This window comes from Sorex fumeus, unplaced genomic scaffold (genome assembly GCF_029834395.1).
Source record: "Sorex fumeus unplaced genomic scaffold, SorFum_2.1 ptg000043l, whole genome shotgun sequence".
In the NCBI taxonomy this organism is placed as follows: domain Eukaryota; kingdom Metazoa; phylum Chordata; class Mammalia; order Eulipotyphla; family Soricidae; genus Sorex; species Sorex fumeus.
In genome coordinates, this window is record NW_026606100.1 from 39,374,002 (window position 1) to 39,387,972 (window position 13,971).

Consider the following 13,971-nt stretch of genomic DNA (forward strand, 5'->3'; position numbering starts at 1 on the left):
CTGTGCTCAAGGCAAGTGACCTACACTGTACTGTCACTCCAGCCACAGCAATATAGTCTTTCAACACATTTAGAAGATAGTAATTTAGCTTCATAGCATGTGTTCTGCTCATTATATAGAAGACAACTTTCAGCATTTTAAGATTAGGAGGTAGTTGAATGAAAATGTTAACCAAAGTGAGAGATGGCCTATAAATTAAAGAGATCTTTTGCTAAAAGAGAAAATTAATTTGGGAATGGGGGATTTAATATTTTATTTTACTTAAAACAATGTTTTGTTTGTTTTATTAACTACTGACAAACTATATTCTAAAGAATTAAAAGTTTACATAGTAGAACTGTATTATCAATAAAAAAAATTCATGTTCAAATAGGAAGTCTCATAAGAGATATTACTTGTGAAAAGGGTTACCTATGATTCAGTGATAAAATGACAGAAATGACTTTCTATTCTTCCTTGGAAATTTTTAAGCATTTAGATTAGAGGTATCTGAAAGAAGATGATTTGTGTATGCTCTCAGAGGTATATTTTATTTGAAGAAGTAAATGGGCTAACCACATGGAGTATTCAGAAGATCTCATTGAATATCTTATTCAGTATTCAGAAGATCTCATTGAATATCAAATGACACATTATTTGAAGGGCTTGGCTGTACTCATAGACTCAGAGAAGCAGAAGTTACTTTTTTTCTGAATGTGCCACACCCTACACCTTGTACTGTCTTCACAGCTGACTAATTGGTCAAAGTTATCTAGTTTTTATTTCAGTTTCCTTTTTCATCATTATGTTGTTCTTTGGACTTCACAACTCCTAAGCTTATTTGATTAAGTCATCCTTTCCACTTGCAATGCCCTTCCTCTACTAGGATCAGTTTCTACTAGTATTTAATGTACTCATCATTTACGTTCTAGAGCAGATACTACTTTTTTCTCAAGCTTTTGTTGGTAGTACCATTTGGAAGTAAAATTAGTAAGCTAAAGGAGTAAACTCCTTTAAATTCCCTCATCACTTTATATTGATGTGTTTCATATATATTTTTTTCTTTAGTTATAATTACTCCTTCACATATTTTTATTTACCTGCTGGAGGCTTCCTGCGGCTTGAGACAGTCTTGAACATGGGAAATATTCTGTACTAACTTGCTATTACAGACCAAGGGAGCAGGGATGGGGGACGGGGGTAGGGACAGAGAAGAAGTAAACACTACTGGGATGTCTTTTTTTTTTTTTAATAGAGGAGGAATAGAGGAACATAACAGCACGGTAAGGAAGAATACATATATGGCCCAGGGAGATAACATGTTTTATTTGAGGGGAGGCCTGGGGTTCAAGTCTCAGCATTATATAAGCCTTTAAACATTACCAGGAGTGGTTCCCTGATCACTAAGTTGAGTAGCCTCTTAGCACGAGCAGGTGTGAGGGGAAGAAAAGGGAAGGCTAGTTTTAGTTGTTTGTGCTTCTTGATGTTTGAAAATCTTGTTAAATTTTGCTGGTGTTCTTCTTAGATTTGGCATATGCTTCCTGGTTTGGAGAAAAAGTTTAATAATTCTGGCTATTAATGTTATTACTTATTAATATCTAAAGAAAATAATTTTTAAAGGAAGATATTTTTAAAATGTTTAAGAGGGTAGGACCTGTTGTTCTAATTTTATTCCCAGCAGTAAATAAAGTTATATTCTTTTGGTGCTGCCTTTGATAATAAATTAGTATAATATTGGAATTCAGTAGTTGGTTATCTTTGGCTAATATTATCTTTTGCATTTATGACAATACATAGGATCATCACACTGGTTAGCTTAAGTATATCCACAAAGAACCAGGAGTTAGCCCTCACCACAGCTGGATATAACCCCCAAACAGAAACAAACCCCAGAAAAATAGCTTCTCTAAAACTAGATTGTTTTCTTTTACAATTCTATGATTGTTTTTGGTTTTCTTGTTCTATTTCTTTTTCCAGTTAAAGATTAAACCAAAAATTACCCATTAAAAGGAGGTGGGAATCAAATTTTCCATTCTGGTGTGAGCAATATTTTTGCTTTAAATAATCTCAAATATTATGTACTTACTTTCTAATTTACTTTCTCCAATGAAATAAATGTTTGGCATTCATTCAAACACCAGCAAAAGAGAAACTTTTTCTTCCTTTTTTTTTGGCTCTCCCAAACAATGCTCAGAGACCCAGGACAACTTGACTAACTAGGTTGTTACTGCTCAGACCTGACTGTGTGGTGCTGCTCAGGCCCAGCAGTGCTCTAGAGCTATCAGGGTTACCCCCACTGGTGATGCTCAGGGGGCCATGCAGTGCTAGGATAACATAATAAAAGCCAGGAATTTAATAGCATAGGGCAGGTCATACAGACAGAAAATCACCAAGGAAACACAGGCCTTAAATGATAAATTAGGTGAGTTGAACTTAATAGATATTTATAATAGATGTTTATGGAGCATTTCACCCCAAATCAACAAGAATACACATTTTTCTCAAGTATACATGGGACTCTCAGGGATAAATTATATGTTAGAACATAAATCAAGTCTCGATAAAATTATGGAAATGAAATACTACCAAGCATCTATTTGGATCACAATGACATGAAACTAGAAACTAAACAAAAGGAGAGAGGGAAAACCAATACAGTAAAGTGAAAGGTTAAAAGTTAATAGACAGAAATCTTTGCATTTCTCCGTGAAGGTAACCAACTAGCAGAAATCTCATTTACAGTTGTATCAAAAAGAAACACCGTGGACTAAATTAAATAAAGGAGGTGAGAGGACTGTACACTGAAAACTTTAAGACATTAATGAAAGAAATAGAAAAAGACACATAGAGATATAGATACTCCTTGCTTACTGAGTGGGAGAATTAAAATGGCTATCTTACTGAAAGCAGTATAGTGATTCAGCGCACTCGCTACCAGAATCCCAATGGCAGACAAAGGAGGTAGCTCAAATGACTCGTTTGCCTCCTAGGGCTAGTTTGCACATATTACATGTGGGAAGCCCTGCCGAAGTGCCACAGTTCCCCACTAAGAGTGACTCAAGCAGCAAACCTGGAGTGGCCCTGAGCATTGCCAGATATGGGCCACAAACCAAAACCAATTCAAATCAGAAAAAAATTGGACAAAAGCCCATCAAGATCCTAATGATAGTAGAAACAGAATAAGAAATAAGCAAAATTTATTTGGAACTTCAAAATACCCCGAATAGTCAAAAGAAATCCTAAGGAAAAAAATGGAGAAACTATGCTTAACTACAGAGTAGTAGTAATCAAAGCCATGAATTAAACTAAAACAGATACACATATCAATGGGACAGAATTGAGGACTCAGAAATAAAATGACAGGTATATTGGACAACTTATTTGTGATGAAGGAGCTAAGAATATAAAACAGAGCAATGAAAAACTTTTCAATAAATCATGTTGGGACATTTGCCTTGCATGCGGCCCACATGGCCGACCCAGGTTCGATTCCTTCACCCTTCTCAGAGAGCCTGGCAAGCTATCAAGAGTACCTCGCCTGCACAGCAAAGCCTGGCAAGCTCCCCGTGACATATTCGATATGCCAAACACAATAACAACAAGTCTCACAATGGAGAAGTTACTGGGCCCTCTTGAGCAAATCGATGAACAACGGGAGGACAGTGACAGTGACATGTTGAGAAAACTGGACAACCACATGCAAAAGAATGACTACTATAAGTAGTAAAAAAAAATAAAACTAAGACCTACACAAAGATTAATTCTAATGGTTTTAAGGCTTTACTATCTGTAACCATAACAAACATAGAAGAAAAGATAGGTAATATGCTTTTTATCAGCAGATATTTTAGGGGATTTGACTTAAAGGAGAAGGCAAAAAAGAAATTAAGTCGCACCACATCAAACTTAAACATTACATTCTTTTAAATTTGTAAGTATAAAAAGAAATTCATTAAAAGGTATTCTAGGGACAAAGGGATAGTACAGCGGACAAGCCACTTCCTTGCACCTGGGTTTCATCCAAACCGCCCCATAAGATCCCCTGAGCTCCACTAACTGATTTTTTAGTGCAGAGCCAGGAGTAATCTCCGAGCACTGCCAGGTGTGGCCTCCCTCCCCAGCCCTGTGCCCTCCCTCTCCCCCCCCAAATGGGAGAAGATAATTACAAATCATACACCCAACAAGGATCATGTCACTGTATCACTGTCCTCCTGTTGTTCATCGATTTGCTCGAGCAGGCACCAGTAATGTCTCCATTGTGAGACTTGTTACTGTTTTTGGCATATCGAATATGCCACAGGGAGCTTGCCAGGCTCTGCCATGTTGGCGAGATACTCTCGGTAGCTTGCAGGGCTCTCCGAGAAGGATGGAGAAATCGAACCCTGGGTTGGCCACGTGCAAAGGCAAACACCCTACTTGCTGTGCTATCGCTCCAGCCCCCAACAAGGGATTACTATTTAAAATGCATAAAGAGTAATGAGGAGTTATTTACATGAGAAAATCTTAACAAGGAACCGTCATTAATCATGGTCATGGTCCTCCCGTTGTTCATCCATTTGTGCTAGCGGGCCCAGTAACGTCTCCATTGTGACACTTGTTACTGTGTTTGGCATATCGAATACGTCACGGGGAGCTTGCCAGACTTTGCTGTGCGGGTGAGATACTCTCGGTAGCTTGCCGGGCTCTCTGAGAGGGGCGGAGGAATCGAACTCGGGTCAGCCAAGTCGGCTGCTTGCAAGGCAAACGCCCTACCGCTGTGCTATCGCTCTAGCCCGTAATTAATCACAGAACCTTAATTTAAGAAATTTTAAATATGTAAATAACTCAGCAATAATGAAACGACTAAATTCCTGATTTTTGTTTTTGGCTTTTGGGCCACACTCAGTGATGCTTAGGGGTTACTCCTAGCTCTGTGCTCAGGAATCACACCTGGTGGTGTTCAGGGACATGTGGGTGCCCGGGATCAAATCCAAGACAATTGTCCTACCCACTGTCCTATCTCTCCAACCTCACAACCTGATTTTTAAAATGAGCATATTTGATAGATACTTCTCCAAAGATACATCTCAGTAGACATTCAAACAAAACATACAGACGTGGAAACATGTTCATTGACTCATTATTACAGAAATGCAAACAGAATGAATTGTTGAGACATCATCTCACACCTGTGACTGTTATTCAAAAGAAAAACAAGTGTTATAGAAAGGATGTGGAGAGAAAGGAACCATTGTATACCATTAATGGGGTTGGAAATTGGTGTAGCTATTATGGAAAATAGTATGGAGAGTCCTCAAAGAACTCAGATGGGCTCGAGAGAGAGTACAGTGGCTAAGTTGTTTATCTTGTTGATAAAAGACCAGAGTTTGATCCCCAGCTCTATATATGTTTCCTCAACAACTGCCAGGACTGAACACAGAGTCAGGAGTAAGCACTAAGCACAGTTGAATGTGGCTTGAAGGAAGTAAGTTCTGTATTATCTAGTTATCCCACTTCCATATATTTACCCTATGACTATCAAAAATACTAATCAAAGAGATTTCTGCGCCCTTTTGTTTATCACAACAGTTTTCGTGATCATTAAGAGTTGGAAACAGGCTTGCTCTTCAAGCCCGTGTTCCTGCTTGAACATGCACCTAACTTTCTTGCCTATATGTAGCTTTGCTTCCTTGCATTTTTCACTTGGGAGAAGCCCGTTGTTTTCTTGAAGCCTGTGTATTTCCTTTCTTCATCTCCCCTTACATCTTTCTAAGTAACTTTCATTCAACATAACCTATCTTGCTTCATTTAAAAAAAGGAGTTGGAAAAAACCTAAGTGAACATTCAACAGGTGACTAGATAAAGGAGATGGGCACTATATATACACAATGGCAAGCTATTCAACTATTTTTTTCTTTTGGTTTCTGGGCCCACTCAGCTGTGCTCAGAGCTTTCTCCTGGTTCTCTGCTCCCGGAACACTCCTGGCAGATATTGGGGAAACCATATGTGGTGCTAGGGATTGATTCCAGAATGGCCGCACGCAAGGCAAGCACCCTACCTGCTGTACTATTGCTGTGGCCACTATTCAACTACTTGGTTGTTTCTATAGGGTACTAAGCTTAGTGAAACAAGTTACACTCATATGTGTAAGTTATTTGGTTACACTCATATGTGGTACATAAAGAAGCAAAGTAGATGAAAGATGAAACAAATTTCAGACTAAAAAACCAAATTATTAACTCCAGAAGGGAAGGAAAGGAGTGGGGAAAGGAGGATAGGTAAATAGGATAGCTCTATGTCAAGTGTATTGTAAAGGATGGGATTAAACTTTTTCTGATGAGGTTAATATGATATATAGAGATGTTGATTTATAACTGTATGTCTGAAACCTATATAATGTTTTTAATCATTGTTATTTTAATACAAGAATTTTGAAGACTGAGGAAACAAATACCAGAGAATATAGCTCAATCGTGGAGAGCCTGCCTTTCCTTACATGTCTTGAGTTTGATCCCCAGCACAGACCCACATTGTTGAGTACAATTCCCAAGTCAGCTACTATGATTAAGGACAACAACAAAGGGAAGGAAAAGGGGAAATGAAGACAAAGAAATGTGTACTTAAGCATGCTTGGTACAAGAGTATGTCTTTTTGACCTCTTTGAGTTTCAGTATTTTTGTTTGTAAACAGGTCACTCTAGAGATAAAAATACTACTATGTATATTAACTGTTTAGCACACTAAGCACATCCTGTGTAGCAGACACTGTGCTTGTTCAATAAGTATTATAACAAATACTGACTTAAAAAAACAAAGTCGGGGCTGGAGCAATAGCACAGCGGGTAGGGCGTTTGCCTTGCACGCGGCCAACCCAGGTTCAATTCCCAGCATCCAATATGGTCCCCTGAGCACCGCCAGGGGTAATTCTTGAGCGCAGAGCCAGGAGGAACCCCTGTGCGTTGCTGGGTGTGACCCAAAAAGCAAAAAAACAAAAACAAAAACAAAAGTCACTGAAAGAAGACCCTGGTTAACATTTCTTTAAAGGAAATTTTTTTATTTTTTGGTTACCAGTGCCTAGGTGGGGGGAGGGGTGGAACACGGACTTTGTGGGGGTTTTTTCCTTTTGTTTTTATTCTGCCAGAGGTCTAATCCAGGCCAATCACATTTGAGCTATGTGCACTACAGCTGAACCTGGACCCCCTTTGTTAACAGTTTGAAATATATCTTTCCCGTCCCCTGAAAATTACTTCTTGGTTTAATTAATATATTTTATGTTTGTATATTTTCCCCCCTTTTAACTTTTTCTTGTTTATGTCTTACACAAAAGACAGAAAGGCTTGAATTTATCTGTGTTACTTAACAGTAAAGCAACCTGTTTTTGTCTCCTGTCCTTCTATGTTTTCTGATGAAAACTTTTTTTCTTATGCGTGGGTAAGTGGAGACAGCAGATGTAAAGGATATAAAAATATATTGAAACTTTTCTGTTTGTTTTTGGGCTCACATCCAGCTTTGCTCAGCATTTACTTTTGACTATACTCAGGGATCACTCCTGGCAGGGCAGAGACAATATGGGATGCTGGGGATTGAACGTGGATTTGGCCGCATGCAAGGCCAGCGCTTTACCCACTATACTGTTGCTCCAGTCCATATATGAAACATTCTTCAAAATGTATTATGTCTTAATTAAAAATTTTAATGTGGTTACAGATTGGCGAAATGTAGAGTGTTAGAGTAGGTAAGAGAACACATGCTGATGTATTAAATAACAAATACTTGTTTTACAATATTTAGAATTTGTTAACTAAAAGCACTATATCTAATTTTTGTTTGTTTGGGGGCCACACCTGGCAGTTCTCAGGACTTTCTTCTGGCTCTTTGCTCAGGGATTACTTTTGGAAGGACTCAAGGGACCATATGGGGTGCCAGGGATTGAACTAGGGTTGGCAGTGTACAAGGCAAATATCCTGCCTTCTGTAGTGTCTCTCTGGCCCCTGAAAACATGATAACTAAATAAAATGTCCTGATAAGCAAAGATTGTTATTGAGTAAGATCATAGAAATCTGATTATTAAGTAAATTTACCATGTGTGGTATAACAGTAACTAAATTGATTCCCCCTTTATATAACCTTTACTTAGCAACAAAACATAGCTAATGCTCTTTTCCCCCCCTCCCTTTTTAGGTCTACACACAATGAGCTGGAAAAGAATCGGTGAGTCTGTGATGAGGTGCAGCTTTTATTTATGTTAAAAAGCAAAATCAGCATTTTGCCAGTGAAAATAGTAATTGAGTACATATAATTATGATATTACTTTAAATATATATTTAAAATATATTCTGAGTTTGATACATATGTGTTCTTTAAAAGATGAAGTAAATAGTATGCGTGTATAAATACAATTTTTTTAAGTTCATTTGAATTTTTTTTTTTAACTACAAGGATTGGGTGGAGGGAGTATTGGGGAATTTGTATGATTTTTTTTTTGTTAAATTCTGTTTTATTTTGTGGTACTAGGAATTGAACCTGGGGCCTCACATATGCACGGAATGCAGTCTGTCATTAATTTATATCTCCAATCCCAAAGCTCATTTGAATTTTAGTTTATGGTGAAATCATATTTATTTCTGTCTCTGAAAACAGATTGTGACAAGTTCACAGCTTAAGTATTGTCTTGCTTAGACTTTTTTTGGTTATCAGTGCCTAGATGGGGGGAGATTAGATTTAGAATTAGATTTCCTTTCAGTATGTGTATTGCAAACCACATTGCCCAAAAGAGGAAGAAGGATGGAGGGAGGGAGGATTAGAGAAAGGGAGGGAAAGAGGGACGGAGGAGGGGGAGGGACGGAGGAGAGAAGAAAAGTGCCTGTCATAGAGGAATGCTGGGGGTGGGGCTTAATGGGAGGGAAACTGGGGGACACTGGTGCTGGGGAATGTACACTAGTTGAGGGATGGCCGTTGGAACACTGTATTACTGAAACCTAATCATGAACAGCTTTGTAAGGATCTATCTCACAGTGATTAATGAAAAAATAGTTTTTAAAAATTAGGTTTCTGGGGGGTGGAGCGATAGCACAGCCAGTAGGGTGTTTGCCTTGTGCGCGACTGACCCAGGTTCAATTCCCAGCATCTCATGTGGTCCCCCCTTGCACTACCAGGAGTGATTTCTGAGTGCATGAGCCAGGAGTAACCCCTGTGCATCGCCGAGTGTGACCCAAAAAGAAAAAAAAAATTAGCTTTTTGTCGTGTAGATAATATGACAAATTGTAAGTCTTGCCATTTTTTTGCAATTTATTTATTTGCTCATTCAACAAATCTTCATCGAATTCTGTCAGTGCCAGATAGACATAATGCTTTATATAGGAAATATAAGAACATTTAGGATATTCCTGTCCTTAAGGAGCTTATAGCTTCCTGAAAGACATATCTAATTAAAATACTATATAGTGTGGCAAGTATAGTATGAAAAGGGAGCTGAAAGATCATTTGGAGGGTCACATAATCCTCCTTTGAGAGAGTCTTGGAAGGCTCTACAGAGATTGTTGAAGATTGGGGAAACTGTAAGAGACTATCTCTGAGTTAAAAGGTATAAAGCATACCAGATCAGATAATATCAGTTATGAATAGCTTGGACTTTTTCTGAGAGCAGCAGGGTGCAGTTTAAGGTGGACCATCAAATGGTGTTGGATTTGCTTCAGAAATATAATTTTTGGATACAGTGTGAAGAATTAGTTGATTGGTATAAGGAATATCAGAGGAAAAGATTTTGGAGGAAATTGGGACCCTCCAAGGTAAGAATGATGGGAATTATGAAAATAGAAGTAGATAGAATAAAGAGACTGATGGAGTAGGATTAATAAAAAATGGTCATTAGCTGGGAATGTATATTAAATCATAGATGATTACTACTTACCAAAAAAAAAAAAGAATATAGGAAAACAAGTTTAGGAGAAAATAGAATCATTTGAGTAAAATATTTTCTTTTGACAGATTATAGTAACTGAAATTTTTGGGACGAGCAATTTTTGACAAACAGTATCTTTTGACAGCCTTCAACTTTCGTGCATTTTTTTTTAATAGAAGGGTCCTTTTGGATGATTTGTTTAGCTGTTGCCCCACAGATGATTTTATTAAAGAGTATCAAATTCTCTTGAATAGACCTAGTACAGTCTTCCAGGCTGATTTTGTGTAATGCTCTGCCCTTATTTTCTGTTATAAGACTTAATCAGGTAGTATTCTTAATGCTTGCTCATATATCACTTTCTGCCAGAAGACTGTGACTACGTGAAAGGCAGTAATTACTTGGTTCAGTTTTGTGTCCCCTATGCGTACCATTTTATGCCTTCATGTGATTATGGCTTCAAATTGAATGAAGAGTAAAATTGAAGAAAAAAAAAAGTCCAGTGATACAGTCAAAGATGCTTTGCTAATTTGTGGCAAAGTAGTTTGTCAAGAGACCTTCCATTCTAAATAATCTCTTTCCTGCTTTATATTTCTGATACATTAAAGGAAGTATCTGGCTAGTTTGAGCATGGCAAAAAAGTCTAAGAAATGATATCTTGAAGACTTAGAAAAATAAAGCCTTAATATTGAACTTCAAGTTCAAGTGCAGAGTATATTTTTGGGCCACAGACTTTAAACACTGATAAACATGTGACTTTTATAATTATTTCAACCATGTGAATGTGTTCCTTGGGAGGCTTCCTTTGGAAACCTGGAACAAAGATTTATTTAAAAAAAAAAAAAGAAAAAGAAAACATTGTAGTAAAGAAATTATTTAGTTTACTATTTGAAATGGAACTTTTTTGAGTGCATTCCGTTTATCAGTTCTGACACTGATAACTTAAAAAAAATTCAAAGAACAAGATATGCTTATTGCCTTTGTTACTTTGATAGAAATAAATTGTTTAATCTAGAATTTATCTGTGACATTAGTATCTGCATGGTTTCTGTTGCCTGGACTTCAGTGATGGTGTTCTTTAAGACTTTCTTGTGGATTTCTTGTCTCACCTCATCAAAGAGGACATACTCCTCTTGCTTGTTTTGTCTATTTCTGACAAGCCTAGCTAGTTTCCATTTCTCAAATTATGTATCTTTCCCCTCTCCCTTCTTTTTTGTTTTTTTTCTCTTCTCTCCCTTGCTGTTTAATTGAAATGTAGTATAGAATTAAACTTCCCAAGATATGTTTTGTTTTTATAAGCTGTTTTATCAATATAAATTTATAAAATTGTGGAATATATCAGAATGCCAAAGGAAGACTCAAATTTAACAACTTGTATTTCACTTCTAACAAGATACTGATTTGTGAGATACCTATTTCTTATTTATGTAATATATTTATATATAAATATGTACCAGTATATATAGATGCATGCTAATATATATAGATGCATGCTAAAATAAAGGGAGGGAAGTTTTATATACATAGAAAGCAGCACAGGAATATTTTCAAATATAAAATTATATTTTATTAGATTTTTTTGAAGCCCTACCCCATTCTATTTAAGTGTTCTTTTTTCTAACATTTTTTTTATTTTCCATATAAATGTTTGCCTCTCTTTGGCATCCTTTAAAATGAGTAGAATTTAACTCCTTCTCTCATTTGCTTTTGAATGTGAATTTATATGAAGAAAGTAACTCACGTATATAAGGGTAATTTGATTTTTGTTTTCATTCTGAAAATATTCCCAAAGTAATACATGTTCTTGAAATTATGCTATTTTATAAATATTCTTGATGAAAGTTGTTTCTTAGTTTAGTTCTAAAGTCTTATTTGTAAAGGTGCTCTGAGTTTATTCTTTTTCTTAACGGGATAATGAAGTGAGAATTAGAGAAATCGATTTAAAATTTGTAGTAAATAATAAAAAGTAAATAATAAAACTTATCTAAATGTCTGTCTTAAATCCCTAAGATAGTGAAAACCCCAGGTCAAGCCTTGAAGAGATAATAGATAACAAGGGTTAAAATTGGTTGTCTCAGATCTCAGAAGAAAGCCTAATGGTAGAGATTTAGGGTCTGGATGCCCAGTCATTTGCTCTGACCTACAGTTAACCCCAGATATCTAGAGCCCATTAGGGAGCTTTAGATAGTTTCAGGATTGTCACAGAAATTCTGATTCCTTTTTGGGTAGTTCCTTGGACTAAAACTAGTCATCTTAAACATCAATTTGAAATAAGATGATGTGAACATAAAATTCCTACTTTTGATTATATGTTTACAAATAAGCTATTTGTGATATTAGTCTTAATGATTAACAATTACTGTTGGTATTATAGACAAGGTATAAGATTCTGGGTACTTATTTCTATTAAGACCCAGTTAGTTACACTGAGACAGGTATAGATGGTACAGAGCATTTGTTACTTGTGTGCTTCTACCTTCCTATATTTACAACAGGTTATAATAGGCTAAAGAGGGGAGAGGTAAGGTTAGAAGCAGAATACCCTCACATGTTCTGCATTCCTCAGGAGCCTAGTAAGTCTTTTGGCAAAATTAATGACTGTTTGAGACTTAAGAATTTACATTACCCATTGGCTTGTCCTAGGAGTTAGGTCTTTTGCCAGAGAAGAAACCATTCAGTACAGATTTTTGTAACGCTTCATTGCTTTTTCATTTTCTTAATTCAAATTACTGATGAAGTTTTTGAGAGAGTCAACAACTTTAACAGGACTTTAATGGTCAAGAACCTAAGTGCTGATGGCAGGAGAGGCCATTCAGCCTTAATAGCTGTCATTCCATTGAAACAAAAATCTTACCCTTATTACAACTTTGGCAAAGCTAGAAGGGCCAGATGAGGACACTGGGCTAATAATGCCTTCCTAGGCAGATCAGAGGTGTTTGAGTGTATATGATTAAAGAGAAGCATGTCAAGTGAATGTTAATAGTCTCTTCACATAGAGCCTTTCCCATATTCTTGAGAGATAGATTGAAAAGTATTTACGGAATACTTACATCTGTTAGATGATCCTAAAAGGTAGGAAGGCAGAAACTGTAGGTCTATGTGTTATTAAAAGTAACTATCTCAAGGACCAAAGAGATAGCATAGTGTGTAAGGCATTTGCCTTGCACGAGGCAGACCAAGGTTCAATCCTGTGCGCCCTCGATATTATCCCTTGAACTCACCAGGAGTGATCCCCGGGCACCACTAGCTGTGGACCCCCACCCCCCCAAAAAATAAAACAGAACAAAAAACATAGCTATCTTGATCATCACAATTGCAATTTGAAACAAGATGATGTGAACACAAAACAGTTCTAATTATGATTTTATCTGATCAAAACATGACAGCTATATGTAATACGAGTCTGTCTTTTCAGTAGTGATTCATAAATACCATAATTGTTATCATGGTAGATAAAGTATAAGATATAGATCCCTTATCCTCAAGGTTAATTATAGGTTCTTGTCAAGCTACCAATAAATATCCAGAAATGTGCATAAAAGTTTTTATTTTCAACTTGAAGTTTGAAACCCATTTATGTTCTGATAAATCATGTAAGTAAGTCATTTTGAAAAGAAAATAGGATTAAAAAAATAACAATGCGTTAGTTGAAGCAAAGTTAAATGTAGAATTGTGAAACATGTATACTGGGTCATGTTGTAAAATACTGTGTGTCATAGTCTAAGAGTCACTTGCCTTCGGTAAGAGAAAAAGAATGTATGCTCAGCTCTGAAGTATAGATATACTTTGAATCTAAGAAAAGAATAAGGAATGACATGAGTTAATAGATGCAAATGGACGTGTGGAAGGAGAAAAGCACATTTTCATAAGTGTGTTCAGGAAAGAGTGAGTAAATCATATTGAATGGAAAAGTAAGAGTTTGTTGGATTAGGTCAAGAAAGGCGGTTTGGGATTAGATTGTGGAATGTTATGGAATGTCAGAGAATTTTTATTTTATACTCCCTGAAGCATTATACAGATTCACTATAGGCCCTATAAGGAGACCATGGAATTTTTCAAAGAAATAGATCAAACACTCCTGAAATTTATATGGAAAATAGCACCATTCCCCCACC

General features: G+C 36.5%; 1 protein-coding gene across 2 annotated transcripts in view; it reads left to right on the forward strand.

Annotated features, from left to right (window-relative positions):
- The window catches only part of MXI1 (MAX interactor 1, dimerization protein), a 90,430-nt gene that overhangs the window by 35,274 nt on the left and 41,185 nt on the right, over positions 1–13,971 (forward strand). For both annotated transcript variants that reach the window (XM_056120508.1, XM_056120509.1), the window contains exon 3: positions 8,140–8,169. In XM_056120508.1, coding sequence (XP_055976483.1) covers positions 8,140–8,169 — 30 coding nt within the window. The remainder of the gene's footprint in view (positions 1–8,139; positions 8,170–13,971) is intronic.